The sequence below is a fragment of the Euwallacea fornicatus genome, chromosome 1, assembly GCF_040115645.1.
Source record: "Euwallacea fornicatus isolate EFF26 chromosome 1, ASM4011564v1, whole genome shotgun sequence".
Classification (NCBI taxonomy): Eukaryota; Metazoa; Arthropoda; class Insecta; order Coleoptera; family Curculionidae; genus Euwallacea; species Euwallacea fornicatus.
In genome coordinates this window covers 1027419-1043472 of record NC_089541.1, presented here as the reverse complement: position 1 = coordinate 1043472, position 16054 = coordinate 1027419, and the positions used below count along the sequence as shown (strand labels likewise).

The following is a 16054-nucleotide window of genomic DNA, read 5'->3' as shown; positions in this document are numbered from 1 at the left end:
ACAAAACTTGTATAGTTTATGCTTTTCCAAGTAATCTTTCATAAATTTCTTACGGTTTTGATTTATTTTGTCGCAATGACGCAAATCACGTTATTGTTTATAGTTATGTATCGCAATTGCTCATCATTTTGTTTTTTTTTAACGGTTCAGGTCTTCCGTTAAAATGAAAAATAAAACAATTTTTTATCAATAATATCCATACATGTAATTTATTTGAGAAACTTGAGTGCGAAATTTATAACAGCAGAGACAATACTCACGTAAAACATTAACTAAAGCCGAGAAATACCAACCGCAAATCGGTGCTTATACTAATATTATATCTCCGAATATGTACAGCCTGCTATAAAAAATCAAATATATGTAAAAAAAGGGAAAATCGAGAGTAATGATGATAACAGCCATAAATTAGTATTCCTTAAACAGCTAATATTAATAAAAATGTAACAGAAATAATATAATAGTAATATAAATCACAAGCCCGCGACTAATCCCGTCTGATTAATTCAAAGATAAACGTTAAAGATGTCGAGAGTTAGGGCCGGTCAAGAATGAGGAGATTTAAGACCGTGTCAATGCAACAAAACCAACAATTAAATACTGTTAAAAATACCATTTCACCGATGTTGAAAGTAACAAAATTGACCCTTCAGTCCACCAATAGACCACATTCTTGGCGACAATAATTATTAGAGCTTTAAACCCAACACAACACGGGACCAACGCCTGCCATTATGTTTTCGAACTGGTGCTTTTCGAACCGTTTGAGCTGGTATGCTCGGCCCTGCTAATGTACAGCTTTAAAAGTTTAATTTTGCTGCCGGTCAAAATTTGGATATAGGGAGTCAGCCGGTCTTCCCCTACTGCTTTGAACAGAGCTACCATGCAAAATATAGATGATTTTCTTACGGGGCTTTCCACGTGGTCTGTGCCCTAGACCAAAAAAATTGTTACACGTGACATAGAGAAGAAATTAAGCTGGTACCTTTAAAACTCCCGGCATGATTTGCACGAGATGCTTGGTAGTGATCTTTTCTGGATTGGCCTCGACTAGTTTGGTCAGCATTTTTATGGCACCCAAATTCTCTGGATAGGGACTAGTTTGGATTAGAGGCGCTATAGTGTAGATTACACTATCCACAGAGCATGAGCAGTTTACCATCATGGCTGCGGTCGTTTCCGCCTCTTTAACCACCTGAAAAGTGACCCATTCTGTAACGAAGTTCCGAATGCTGCAAGGACAAGAACGCCGCGTCATCATTTTAACACACAATTAAGGCAAGTATTATTACGTAGGAGTGTTCTTAGATTCACCTAATTAGAACAGAGATGGAAAATGACATCATATATCAAAACCTCCTTTTAAGTTCAGTTACTCACCCACAATTGCAAGTTCTAAAGAAACAATATTAAATGATTAAAGGTGAGAAAATTATGAAGACAATAATCTGGAATAAAAAAAAAACACATTTCTTCACAATTTGGCGAAGTAGAAAGTACAAAAAAAAATGCTTCTTTTGGCTGCCATGTCGCCAGTTGTAAAAACAATATGGGTGAGTACCGTTGATTAACATACACGTTCTAGTTTAATTCCGATAACATTATTCGAACTTAACACGGGAATTGCAAAATTTCAGACTACCATAAAATGTCTGTCAGCAAAAAACCTTCATGAGAATTTTCTTTTTTAAGAGAAACATTAAAGCTGATCTGTGGATGTCACGAGTAAGGTGACCATACGTAATACACACAAGCACCCAATATTTATAAACATCACTAAACCCACCTCTCGCCGCTCATCGCTATGCGCGTTCAGCACCCTCAATGTGATCAGCTCCGCGTACTTCTCCCACGTGCTCCTCATACTGGGACTCTGAAAAATTGCGGCTAATATCTTGAGCGCGATCACGCGATTGTGCGGATCTTCGGCCTGCAGATGATCGATGAAGATCCGCAGTAACTTCCTGAAATTCTCCGTCACTCCCTGCGTATGTCCTTGCCGGATCAGGTCTAGGATCTGATTCAGCATCACACGCTTCTCGGATAGTGGCGTCGCGTGTCCGATGCAGCACTTTTCGCTCACGTCTCTGATCACCGCATCTGAGTCTTTGATTTCTCCTAAACTGCGACACCCGTTTGAATCAGTCTCCGTGACCCCGTTGCTGGCAGTGTAGGGCAAGGACCGAGTGCCGGACCTCGCCGAGTACTGTCTGATGCTTAGATCTTCCATCCGTTCCTCGATTGTGGTGATGTCGTTTCGCGCGTCGTTTCCCGCAGACATCTGTGATATACCTGAGTCCTGTGACGTAGTATCTCTATCTCTATCTAATTTTGGTCCTGAAAGGTGCAAATTCGCGAGTTCATTCTCAGGGTTAATGGTGGAACTTTATGACTTTCTTTCGTCCAAGTGTTATTGCTAACATCTGAGACAAATAGTTACAGAATTATACCACTAGGTTGATGTAAGCGTGAAAAGAGAATGAAGCCATTAAACGGGTATCAAATCGCAATACTTACTTGACTTACCTAACGTTTCGAAACTGTAGTTTTGAATTTCCGCGGTGGTGCGTCGAAGACTTTTATACACCTCCTCCTGGTCCCCGAAGGTGGGCGTACCGGGAGAGGGCGGTTTCGGGCTCCCCGGGATCATAGGGCTGCTCGGAATCATGGGACTGGTCGGTTCACTGCCGGTCGACGTCTTTCGCATATGATTATGTACAATATTAGAAGCAATATCTTGTTGATCCTACAAACGATCCTCCATTACTATTAACGAGATAGAATATGTACAGGATGTTCGGATTTGCACTGATTTGACAACAAAATCCCATTTTCCAGCTAGAGAGGGGAAAACTAGCATGCATGTCAAGCGCTCGATTTTTGAGAGAATATTAATGGCGAAAACTCTATTTCGATATCTTTACAGTCGACGGCGCTAGAGGGCGTTTTTCAAAATTCGGCCATTTTCAAAATTCCTCGGACATTTTTTGTTTAGGACAATATCGAAGTAAAACACAAACGTCCTTAAGGCACTTTTTTTGACGTGATTACAGTGGCGTGCTTAGTTTTTTGCTACAATGTACCGGTTTGTCAAAAACCGACCTAACTTTTTTACTCTCAACGCAGCATACACTTGAACCGGAAAAAAAGAGAAACGTTCAGAGTTTTGCTTATGGACGGGTGAAAACCATCTCGAATACCAGAGATTTCACAGTTTTTGTTACCGATGAATCTACATTTTGCTCAAACGAACACGTATCTTCCCAAAATAGTCGCCAGAAAAACTTTCGGCCCCACTAACGGTTGAACGGTACCTCAGACTCAACATTCCTTCATGGACCAAATTAGTACTGATTTGGGGGCACGGTCAAGCGTATGAGACGCAGGGCTTGCTTAAGTCAGGATACTACCTCATTTATCTCGATTAGTTAGCTCAAAACGAGTATCGATAAATGTCGGGAAACGAGTGAAGGAAAAATAGGAATCATGAGAGGTAGTACACACGTACCTTCGGAAGATCCGTAAGCAAAAGCGTAACGGCCGGTGTGTTGCAATTCCACAGCGCCACGACGCAATTCTTAGCCGCCTGCCTGATCTCCATCGACTTGGGGTCTTGGGAGAAGGCGATGAGCTTCTTAAATGCGTGCGGCGCGTTGGCGGGCGCCGCGACGACAGCCGCGGCGTCAGGCATGTCGCAGAGCGTCGCCAGAAACTTCAGCACGACCGTCTTCGATTTCACGTTAGGTGTCTGCGTGGCGTCCAACAGGAAACGGTACACGTTCGCGATCACCACGTCCGCACCGAAACTGTTTCGCACCAACTCTAACGTCGCCATCAGTTTCGACATGACCGAGTTCAGAGCTTCACTGCCCACTTTGAGAAACACTCGTTGTAACAACACATACACCCAAAATTCCAAGTCGTCTTTGTGCAGTTTTATCACCTAAATTTGAGAATAAAAATTGCGATTTCAACAGCGTGAGAATATAACTTACCTCGTGAAGGGTGTCCAAAAACAGTACCATACCCTTGGTATGGGAGTCCGTGAACATTTTCGCGAAGATCTCGGCAAGGTGCTTGAGCTCACCGTCAGTCAGCTTAATCTCTTGCCTCAGGTAGTTTTGCAGTGACATAAGGCCATCTCGACGTTCCTGCCAGGTCGTGCTGGCACAGAGAGCTATGATTTCGGTGATGTCCTGTGAAAAAAAAAACAACCTAAAGTGATGCGATCAGATCAGCTGCGAAGTGTGGTGTGAGTTTGTACAAAATTATAAAAGACCAAAAGGCACTAAGCAGACCTGGCATTGCTGAGTTGTGTCTTAGTAAATTTAAACAACAAACGCGCCTCATTAGCTTTATTGTGTCAAATTTGTTTCAATGCTCTCTCAAAACTTACTCGACAGGGCTCCCACAAGTCTCTGTTGGCCAACCTTTGCTGCGACCCACTCCACGAAAACGACTGCTGATATCGATTAAAAATCAATTATGAACGAACTTTGTTAGTTTCTAATACGCCACAGACCGAAACAGATTTTCACTTACGTCGCAATGTCGCTTATACGAGTCGCAAGATCTCTCCGAACATATGCTCGACGTTTCCGATTCGTCCGAGTGATTGTCCAAGGACCTAATGGTCTTTCTGGGGCTCCTAAACGGGCTGTCTGACGAGTCGTTCTGTGGTTGCATTATTTGTTTTTTAGGTAACGCAATTAACAGTAAAAATGACACATACAAGTACATCTGCCAGGGCGTTTTCCGCCTCTCTGCTCTGTTGCAGGATCTTCTGTGCCAGCACCGGTCTCGAGGCGGGACTGAGAGGTGGTCTGTCACTGCCTCGCCGAAACCTGGAAATGCCTGATATCCGATTCGGACTGGTCTCCCTTGAGGTCTCTCGCGATCCTAAAGACAATCACATATCTGATATTATTAAATTTTCTTATCTGCAATGCATTGAAATATTTATAATACATTAACTTTACGATCCTACATTTTATCTCTGCGTCTAAAACCAATATTTTATAAAAATTGATTAACTATTTTTCGTTTCAGAAGCAAAATGGCAGCGGAGTATTTCTTATAAGCTTCCGACATTTCATTTTATTGAGAGCAGATAACACACGGTAGTCAGCGTGCAAGGACTTAAATTTACGATAAATGAAATAATTGCGATGTTCTCTTTAACTTCTGCTTTTCTACTTACCCTGACTAGAACGTGGAATCCCCGAAGAAAGTCGTCGAGGCCTGGGAGAATCGTGCTCCGTGGAACGGTTGTACAGATAAGCAAGACGAGAGCTGGGAGATCCTGATCTGCTGGTGGCTGCAGGATAGTCAATAATATAATTTCGCCGTCGATTGAAGATAAAGGCATTTCGTTAATGTATACAAGAATAATTGATTAATGACCCGTCATGCATTAAAGTGGATCGTTTATTAATTGCCGTCATTAATGTATATGTTTTTAACGTAAAATATGCTAGCCAATTTCGGTCAGAACAGAAATGTTACGCTAATAATTAAGATTATCAAACTGGACTCACGCTGCGATTGCGCGTTCCTGCTGCGCGTCCTACTGATCCTCTCCGGAGAAGCAGTCGCCATATTGTCTGGAACTCTTTTTGGTCGGGCTACACATACAAAAAAAAAACATCAAACTTGTCAGCAAAAGGAAAGAAAAATTACGAAAAAAAAACCCGGCAACATCTTTGAAATGATTATTACCTGGTACTGCTACCTCTCCCTCTGCAAGCAGGCACATGAAAAAGCGAAATGCGTTAGTGAATTAACACTAATAAGTTATGTGGATTATATTAACGAATCAAACATCTTGTATGCTCAAAAATAAAACTCGAAAAAGCATGCATCTATAATAATGAAAGACTGAACCTACGAAGACTAGCGGTGCCGGATTGGATCTTGGTCCTGGCCATTGCGGAATACTGTGCTCGCGCTTTAGCTCGCTGTGCCGCTTGAAGATCTATGGCCGAATTGCTTCTAAATCCTTTCCGATTTGCGCTATCTAGAATCAATTTACCTCTATAAGCAGTTAAAAATGTATAATTTCTGTGAGAATTCAACAGTTGATAAGCGCCTAATTTCCACGAAACTCGGTGATTTTAGTCCTACTTTAAAAGTGCACGTATATTGTACTATTTGCTAGTCATACATACTCTCAGGCCTGGAAAGCACAGGAATCCCGCTGCGTTGCCTGTAGCTGCGAGGCAACGAGGGGACCCTGTGCAAAGCGCTGGCGCAAGCCAAATTTTCGGTACTGCCTAATCCATTTGGCGGCATTTGAGAAACGGTCCAGATTAATAACAATAAAATCTACCACTAACAAAGAACAAATTGAAATTCTATATTCTCTTTGGAAAGTAGAATATTCCCTAAAACTAATGATAAAGGGTCCTAGCAAAACTCTCAAGCAAACTACCGCAAGCAGCATCAAATTGGGGATGATGTTCTACTTCCCAAGACAATTTTGCGCTGATTCCTCAGAACGGAACAATGAAGAAATTATTGCTAGATATATAAAACTTAAACTAACAATTTTTGGTACTTTACCTGAGGCACTTTGAACTCCCGACGGTTTGTTATACCTCGTCGTCTTGAAGCCGCTATTCAGATTGTTGTTTGAGGAGCTGGCGGACATGCCATCACCTTGTAAAGCTCGTCGGTAACTCGGCTCTAGAGACTGCAACAGCACCTCGGCTTGTTCGGGAAAGTGGTCACGGAAGCCGCGGAACGCTCTGAGAAATGTTCGAAGTCGGTTTTTCTTGCTTAAAAAACGGCAAACATACCAAGATTACTCACTTTCTTGATAATACTCTCGCCTCTGGATCTGCATCCGCCACGCCTTTTTTGATACAATCCTGCAATTGCGCCACGTGCTTTTCCAGCGGGTGTGTCGGCCAATGCGTTAACATTAATTCAACAAACTCGCAACAAGAACGACGAATCTCCTTGCTCTTGGATGTGGTAGCATTCAGGACTATAATCGGGATTAATCGCGGACTGTGGATATATTTAATGATGAACTTGACCGTCACATCTCCGGAAGTTGCCATGATCTGTTAAGAGAAACCATTAAAGATAGTGCGACTTATTTTTGATTGAGTGATCGTTCGGTTTTTGTATAATGTAATGGACTACCTTGGCTGAATTTTGGATTAGCGAAATCAAGTGCTGCATTAGCATTTCCGCGATTTTCTCGAATTTGCCCTCTAAAGTTTGCGAGAGGTACGCGATGGTAATGCACGCCTCCCGGACCACTTGAGAACGCAAATCTTTGACTGATGCCTGCAGGGCTAAGTCCAGATTCTTAATGCCCACGTAGAACTCGTCGAAATTCGCCGCTCTGGCTATCACCAACGATCGGATTTTCTTCAGCTACAGCAAAATTTCTTGTTGGCCTTCAATTAATTCAAGTTTCAGGCACCTTACCGCGTCGACCCTCTTATTCCAGTCTTTGCTCGAGTCGGAAATAATGTCTTGAATGCTCTTTAAATGGTCAGTGACGTCTTTATGAGAGAAAATTTGCACTGTGGGCACATCTTCAAAGGATCTAACGAATATCTCCTCATCCACTGCTCCTGCTGAAAATGCGAGAAATGAATCAATGAAAACCTAAGGAAAAAAAACCCTCCCTAACCAGAATCCCCATAAGTGAGTAAACATTAAGGATGATAAAGAAATCACACAATAAAACGAAATAATAAACTTACATGCACTCGATAAGGTAAGTTTTCTGAGCGACCCCACTTTGCTTAAAACTGTTCATGCAGATGAAACGGTGACAGTGAAGAAATTAGTCATATATGAAAAATAAAACAAAATAGAACAGAAATTAGCCCGTAAAATTAATGAATTTTTATGAATATTTATTTACAAAATGAAAGCGTGATGAATGAAGAAAGTACAAAATCATCAAAGTGTTACCGGAATTAGGATTTATGGAAGTAGATTTCGTTCTAGCTGTACTGGCACTGGAGGTGGCCCTCTTGAGGCTCGACGAGGGCATTCGCGACATTTTGTCGACTTCGTCGAAATTTACTGAAAAGCCCAAAATCAACATCCGCTATCACCAGCATCTAGAGTACTTACGATCAATGCTTCTGGCGGCGGAGGGCAGCAACTCCCCACTGCTCTTTACCTCATCAAATCTGGCCGTCAAAGCAGGCCACTTGCCCGGGGGTACCAAATTTCGCTTCTGTATGTCCGCCCTTAATTTCTCGCCCACACGCTTGTATAAGTCTACGAGGGTACTGAAGGCAGTATCTCTCACTGATGAGGTAGGATCGGAAAGTAACTTCACAATGTCCGGTATAAATCGATTTAGGGTGAGCGATTGTGCGCCATGCCTTCAAAGAAAAATTTATGTCGTCTTTTATTTATTTATAACGTATACAACAAATAAGCATTCAAGAGTAAAACTTATATCGATATTGCTACATTAAGAACAGTTTCAGTATTTAAAAACCTGCAAATCGACACCATTCCTGCTGCAAGGCAAGACGTGCGATTGGAAATTGGTTCGAGATCATCGATCCGAGCGGTAGAAAGAAGAGAATCCCTGATGAAGCCACCAATACGGGGGAGAAGATGGAGAATTGAAGTTGTTGGGGACTCTTATTTTAGGGAATCGCGATTAGCTGGTGGCACGTCCCTTCACGGATGAAATGAGTTGTCTAAATATGTAGGCCCAAGTTCCAGGGTGAGGAGAAAATTGTGGAGGAAAATAAGGGTGTTTTAAGTTAAAAAGTTTTATATAAATGATACAGGCCTGCGAAGAAAATGTGATCGAGCTAATTCAACTTGCTTCACTTAATTAGAACTCATATTTTCCTGAACTAAGCTATTTTTGCTTCTACCCCGTACATTTTTTTAAAACCAATATTGAGATATTATCTCTGAATATTCGTAGCAAAATTAAATAAAATTCCCCCTTTTTGTTCAAAAGTCGGAGACACGCTTCAAAATCTTTTTTTTAATGCGCATTTGTCGAGGAATTAATCAGAAGGAATTAAACGACAGTGGGGGATTCCCAGGTTTGAGCAAACTCCATTTATTTTACTTAATTTTTGTCACTTTTTTGAAAACTATTTTAATTTTTAAATCATAATTTTCACCTTTACTTTAGATTTTATATGCGGCCCGTGCAGAAAGTGTTCGCACCCCAGATAATTTGATATAAATAGTATTGTTTTGATGTTATTAAGCAATTTTTCAAAAAAACACAAATAATCATAAATGTTCTTTGACCTTTTTACGATAATTTTTACTAAGAAAGGAAAAAATCATTTTAGTTGAGGCGGATATAACAACATAAACAGAAAAATGTGCGGGAGTGTGCTCGCAAAAAGTATTCGGACACTTCTCTATTCCGCACACTAAACTAGCTCAGAAGGGACCTATCCCAAAAAGCTGATTAATAATTGAATGAGGCAGTTAGTTTAGTTCGTTCGGGGTGATCACATAAAATATTTAGTGTCTATTGTGATCTTGAGAAGTTTAGGTAGAGAAACATCACAGGAATTGCGAAGAATAATTCTTAGACTACATGGTGACTGCGAACCATTGGCAGATGTTCGTCGAATGGTAAATAGATCAAGATCTACTATTCAAAGCATAATGGACAAATGTTGCTTGCGAAAAACATTAAAAAATTAACGACCCTCAGGACGGCCAGGAAAAATAGATGATTACTTGGAACGTCCAATGTCCATGCGAAAGGCAAAAGAAAACCCACAAATAAATAAAGAAAAATTCGCTGCAGAAACTGAAAATTTCTCAACGATAAGGACGTCTCAGCCATTACTATTAGGAACTGTTTGAGAAATAAGGTGAATCACGGCAGAGTAAGCTCGTAGAAAATACATTATAAGCGAAGTAAATCGAAAGAAATTATTAGAGTTCGCTAGAACTAACATTAACGCCCCCATAGCACATTGGAATAAAGTGATTTTCAGCGATAAGGGCAAATTTGCAGTTTTTGGAAAGAAAAGACATTTTAAAGTGTGGCGGAAAAGGGGCACTGAATTTAATAAAGGAAATTCGCGACCAAGCGTAACGCACGGCGGAGGTGCGGTATTAGTATGGGGCTGTTTGAGCGCTTCAGGAATAGGATCTGCTTTATTTCTTCCGGAAATCTTTCAGCATAAAGTTCTGCCGGCTAACATTTCTTCCAGCCTTTCTATAAATAAAAATAATTTATGATTTTTCCTTCAAAGTGTAGCGATCCATTTTATTTATCGAATTTCGATATGAAAAGAATAATTTTCGAATAATTTCACACAAATCAATTAGATTGATCGCCGAAACAAGAACATCGATCTCCTATAGGCCTTGTTATAATGCAGATTCTAGCAAGAGAAAATTTAAGAAAATGTATTTTTTATATATTTTTTTTCGATTAGACCGAAAGATTATTATCAGTTTTAAACAGAACATCCGTTGCAAAATTTTTCTGGAAAAAAAATGCAATAATTCCGAAATTTTCAAAAATTGGATTAAAAATTAGTGATAACTCTACAGCAAAACGTCTAATAAAAATATTGTTCAAATAAAAGAAATGAACTCTTTGAAGCTTTACAAGGATCTGTGAAAATATACAGGGTTGCCATTTAAAAAAATGTTGCCCTTGAAATGACCTTAAAATGGCATTTGGGCTAAAACTCACTATCTCCATGACACGTCCCCCCTTTACCGGACAACTTTCATTTGAAACCTTTTTTTCATACAAGGCACCATTTTTGAGTAATCTTCAAACGTGGCTTTAAACGGAACACCCTGTATAGTATAAATATTTTTACTTTTAAAATTTCTGTATTATTTTGTCGAAAAATCTTATATGGTAGGAAAAAAACTGAAAGGAGAGTTGAAATCAGTATCACCTAAATACCCAACAGCAGTGTAAAAATCCAATTTACATTTTTGTAAAGTATTCAAACGCAGCTCCCTGTGCTATTGGAGAACAGAAAATTCCGGTTAATCCAAAATTATTACCGGAGAGTCGTGCGAACTCGAAGTTTTATGAAATACTTGACTGTAAGGATTTTTAAGAAAGTTCCGCAACGCTGCCAATGGTCTGGCCACGTTCTGCGTGACGCAGCTGCTATAAAATAGCATTTGGAACAGTTAACAAAACACTGTTGCGAGATTGCCATTTACAGCCCTTCTTTGGTGACGTGAAACATATTTTATTTTTATTATTATTTAATCCTGGCTGTGGCCATTACAGCATAGCTGCCACCTGTCCGCAGCATATCAGGGAGGTCTCTTAAATAGGTACTAATTTCAGACAATTTAAATGTGTTAAGTTCTTTGATATTGAATCGAGAAACAACGACAAATGTGGAACAATAAATTCATTTGAGGGTACGTCGTTGATTTAGGAAATCGACTCGGATCACAACGGGGTATCACCGAACCGCTCAGCAACTTTTGAATCTGCCCTCGTATTTAAAAGTTAAAGATCTAGCATGTCCGGGAAACATCCAGAATGAAATTCAAAAAAAGAATAACGAATAAATGTAATAAACTCACTCGTTCAATGTGTTCACCAGGCACCGCAACACTTCTTCTCGAATTTTGGCATTTTTATGAGTAAAACAGGGCGCGAGTTTCTCGAACAACGTCTGAGGACTGAGGACGTTCCTCTCGAGTAACTTGAGGATGAGCAGTTGCGCCTTTTCCCGCACTGTGTCCTTGGAGTCGCCCAATCTGTCAACGATGGCAGGCAGAACCGTCTGCAGGTAGGGCTTGAAATCATGTCCCAGTCGGTCTACTAGGAAAGTGAGAATCTCAATTCCTAGACTGGCCACCTGAAATTCATCGACGAGAACTAGATTTTTGTTTATGGAAGATGGTAATTAGCGCGCTTGTATTAGGGCATGGTCAAGGTTATTTTCAGGTGGGAAGAGAGAGTGAGCTATTTAAGGTTGAGCGAATTGTTTTCAACGCTTTTCTCACAGGCACATGGAAAAGACTATTTTTAAGCAAACGTATATGGCTAAAGGTACATAGAGACAGTTGTTCGACATTTCCCTGTAACCGCTAGGGATGTGCTCAATCCCCTGGGGCGTCGGGTTATTTTGACGTTGACAGCTTACGCATGGGGGAAGTCGGGGTGATGTTTCCGGGCTATCTCCAGTAATATTATTTCAAGCATTGTTTACAACAATCAAAAGAACTTCCCAACGCATGAAAATTTCAACTTAAGTTTCCCGTGTTATTTCACGCCGAAGGCGTGACGTGCTTCGTTGGATATTCTAATATTATGCTGCAACGAATGTGTCCTTGGCTGTGTTATGATTATGATAATACAACACTTATGTGTACCTGCTTAAAGCTTAATTTACACGAGGCAATTTTTCGTCAAACATACGCCATTTGGGAACAATAATCCGCTGTAGTCTGGAGGGGGGGGTAGTTGGTTGTTAGGATCGCTCCTAGTTTTCTATGGCAAAACTCGCCACGAGTGAACCTAGCATAATTGAATCAACCAGTCCTGAGCCAATCCTCGTTAACGATACGGCCGTCGAACGGCGCTGACTAAATTAGCTCTGTTAAATGCAATTAAACTCTAGGCGAAAAGAATTCGTCTTATTGATCAAACAATTCATTGCATCACGAGTTTGTACCAGGGCGTTCGCAAACATTGACATACCTAATTAGATCCCTTAGGGCCTCTCCCGGTCGCAGACACAACACAAAACCTAATGTAACTTTCAGAAAGCCAGACAGGTACTAAACTATAAATACGGATTCTCTATTTAGATTCGAGATATTGCGGACGATGAAACTGAAGTGCATTTCTCCTTGATGTTTAAGAAATTTGCTTAAAATAGCAGTTATTTGAGTCAGATTATTTTTTCCATCGAGCTCTCACTTTTAACGAGAAACACGCAACGCACAACAAATATATGTGCACGACCAATTTTACTTCCGCAAGAGAGGACAATGTCTTGATAGAACTCAGGATTTTTTTTTTTTGCGCAAAGTGACAACGTCGCCTTGCACCCCACGAGCGCATGCAAGGCTGGCCCGTCATGTCATCCCCATGGAAAACCATTAGGCCACGTTGCCAAATATGATTTTCAGCGCTCGCACACAGATTAAAACCAAACTAACCTGAACCAGAGTTGACGGGAAGTCTCAGAAAATTCTTTTAACCTTTAAACTCCCACTGTACAGCCTTAGTACCACCTATTATTGAACTGAATGTTGCAGAACGTCTATTCTTATTTTGTGGGCAATTAACTGTACCGTACCCGCGAAGTTTATACTCAATTTAATACAGTAATTATTGACGCTTTGGCATACATGATCGACATTTAATTACTTATGACCTATAAATAAATTCATAAATAATAAGTCTGTATGGCGCGTGACTCCCAATCTAAAAATGTTTCTAATTCATACGGAGTTAAACTCCGCTTTATAACACGTTTAATTCACAACTTTGAAAACAAAAAGATGATGCCACTCACGTGAAAATAAAAAAATATTTAACTTCGAGCGCGTTTGACGTCAATCAGACCATAATTCAACAAATTAGCTTAAAAAACCGCTATTACCCAACACCCATCGTGTCTGTTTATTATCGTAGGGGCATTGAAATACAAGCCCAAACTTTGAGTCACTCATTTTACAGCGAAAGCCCGCTTTCCGGACGTTTACTTTTTTTCTCTTAAGTCTTACCTTATAATTGCTGTTGTGTGTCCAAGGCACCAGCGAGTCAACAAACTGACCTATGTCTTGGCATGTAATAGAATTGGCTGGTTCTGCCAAAAAGGCCAATAGGTCCTGGCCCAGTTGTTGCCTCAGTCGAGTGTCCGGCTTGTTCAGCAGCAACGCAAAGCCATCCATGTCCCGTGGACAGGAGTACGCCATGGCGGCTAACTGTTATTATACAACAATCTTTAGTTTTCCTGAGCAAATACCTAAGTGGTGAAATTATTTATACCACCCAGAGCACTGACCTCTGGGGCAAATATTTATAACTCGACTAAAAATAGGAACAAACATCTGCAAAGCTAAAGACTTTGGGGACAATCGGTGCATATCTTGCAAAAGTGGTTTATTTCCAGGTTGCAGAGAGGAGGTCTATAAATAGAGGATAAAGACATTCATGACAGGCTAGAGTGTGTGAGATTGAATATAAAGCTGTATGTTACCTGTTTATTCTTGAAATGTAACGTAAGAAGGCTGAAATTGAAACTTAAAATAACTAAAAACAACAAAGTTATAAACTCGAGGAATCAATTCAGCTGAATGTTGGATATTTTCAACATAGACACAAATATGCATAAAGACATATTTTTTTAATATGGGATAAAACCTTCTTTACACAGGGCCTAATAGATATGTTAAAAGTGCTTTCCTCAAGATTTCGGATTCCAAATGACACCAGCACACTGTACCTTCATCAAATCTCACCAACGACCTTTCTGAAGCATAAAAATATGGAAGAGGTTCTCAATACAGCGTTGGGTTGACAGATGATCAAGTTACTTTTTTGAGACTCTTAAAGGGAGAAAAGTAATTCTAGAATTTCAGTATGTTTCATTATATAAAAAAGGCGACAAACAGGATAGGGGAAGTTGTCTTGTCTGATTTCACTTTTGTCTTTAATTTTATAAGTTTTTAATCGATTGATTTTGATTGTTGAAATACAAATATTATTAAGTATGTAAGTTAATAAAATTTAAAAAAAAACATGATTAATGGATTATGTATATTGAATTGCACATTTTAACATATCATGTTTTTTTGTTTTTGTAAGGAATTTTGAAGGTGAACGAGGCCCAGGAGGCACAATTTTTGACAAATTGTTAACCAAACAAACAACCAACAAAGTGGCTTATAGACAGGTAAACTACTATAACTATTATAGAAACATTACTTTCATCCATACTAGTACCAACAAGTCATTGGTCATTTTAAAGGAAAAAAATCCTCTTTTCAGTGATACCTAAATCAACTCTATTGAAAAAAATTCAATTTGATTTTATAAGTGAGAAATTAATTAAATTACAACAATTTCCTTAACATGGTACTAACCTACTAAAAAGACCCTAATAACATATTTATGTACCTAACATGATAATTAAAGGTCCAGTATTTTTCAAAAACATTCATAATAAACTTTTCCTTGGTAGTTTGAAAGCAAAAATTTAAAAAAAAAATGAAAATTTTTAATTGCTTCACTAGACGTTTCTCAGAATAAACATTAAAAGTGTTTTATTTTTTTATATCTTCTATAGTTATTGAAGTTCCCTATGTAACCAAATTTGCAAAAAGCAGATAATTTCTTTAACTAAATATGACAATTCTTAGTAGCAAGGTGAATGTTGAGGTGCTCAGTGAAGGGTAATGCTTCACTATGTTTTTACTCTTACATACAATTGTTCTCTAGAGATAGATACCTCACACTCCTTACAGTGAGGTAAATTCTCTACATAAATTAGTACTCACACATCTTTCGATTGTACTCACAATGTAAAATCTAAATTTGGACATGTCTCAGAGATAATAGTGATAAATAAACAAACACCAACCAAAATCACACTTTATTAAGTGGCTCACTTTGCTGCAGATTGAAGATTGCCTTCTGTAAAGCCAAATGACAATAACTGTTCCTAACTACAAGAGAATATTCATTGGTGTATTATGCGAAATTAGGGCCAAACAGGCGAAACTCATAATGGTGAAATGCCGAGTAGAGGTACGTATAGACAGAAAATGAAAAAAATCTTCTTGATACCCATATTAATACATGTCCCTAGAGCTGTTTCAAGGTAAAGTTTGAAACACCCATACGATGATAAACCGTGGGATAACTTACATTATATTTTCCTCAGAGCGTCATTGACAAATACTCTACGCTTATATATAGATTACACACGGGTTTGTTCTAAATTTCGCTTAATATTTTTTTAGAAAGATTATTTCATTCAATTTAACACTGTGAGCTACCGACTCCCGTTCGCGGCCATTTTCCCTTTTTTTCCCGACTGTCAAAATCGATTTTAATTTGTCAAATTGCCAAATGTCA

The 16054-nt window shown here is 39.4% G+C and overlaps 1 protein-coding gene across 11 annotated transcripts; it reads right to left on the bottom strand.

Moving 5' to 3' along the window:
• Positions 1-179: 179 nt before the first annotated feature.
• Positions 180-16024, bottom strand: chb (chromosome bows). Of its 11 annotated transcripts, none has more exons than XM_066285168.1 (24): positions 15845-16024; positions 13699-13899; positions 11542-11819; positions 8101-8357; positions 7936-8049; positions 7722-7769; positions 7441-7592; positions 7150-7386; positions 6811-7067; positions 6562-6746; positions 6168-6272; positions 5888-6016; positions 5719-5739; positions 5538-5624; positions 5201-5317; positions 4733-4899; positions 4543-4674; positions 4397-4462; positions 3996-4196; positions 3509-3943; positions 2518-2746; positions 1787-2337; positions 986-1195; positions 180-933 (listed from the first exon to the last, which is right to left on the bottom strand). In XM_066285168.1, the coding sequence occupies exons 2-24, from the start codon at positions 13888-13890 to the stop codon at positions 733-735; spliced, it is 4371 nt and encodes a 1456-aa protein (XP_066141265.1). In that variant the 5' UTR covers positions 13891-13899; positions 15845-16024; the 3' UTR covers positions 180-732. The 11 variants fall into 11 exon arrangements, with proteins under 11 accessions (XP_066141265.1, XP_066141319.1, XP_066141275.1 ...); XM_066285222.1 differs by having other exon boundaries at positions 1787-2292; positions 2527-2746; XM_066285178.1 differs by having other exon boundaries at positions 4397-4459.
• Between the last annotated feature and the right edge of the window lie 30 nt (positions 16025-16054).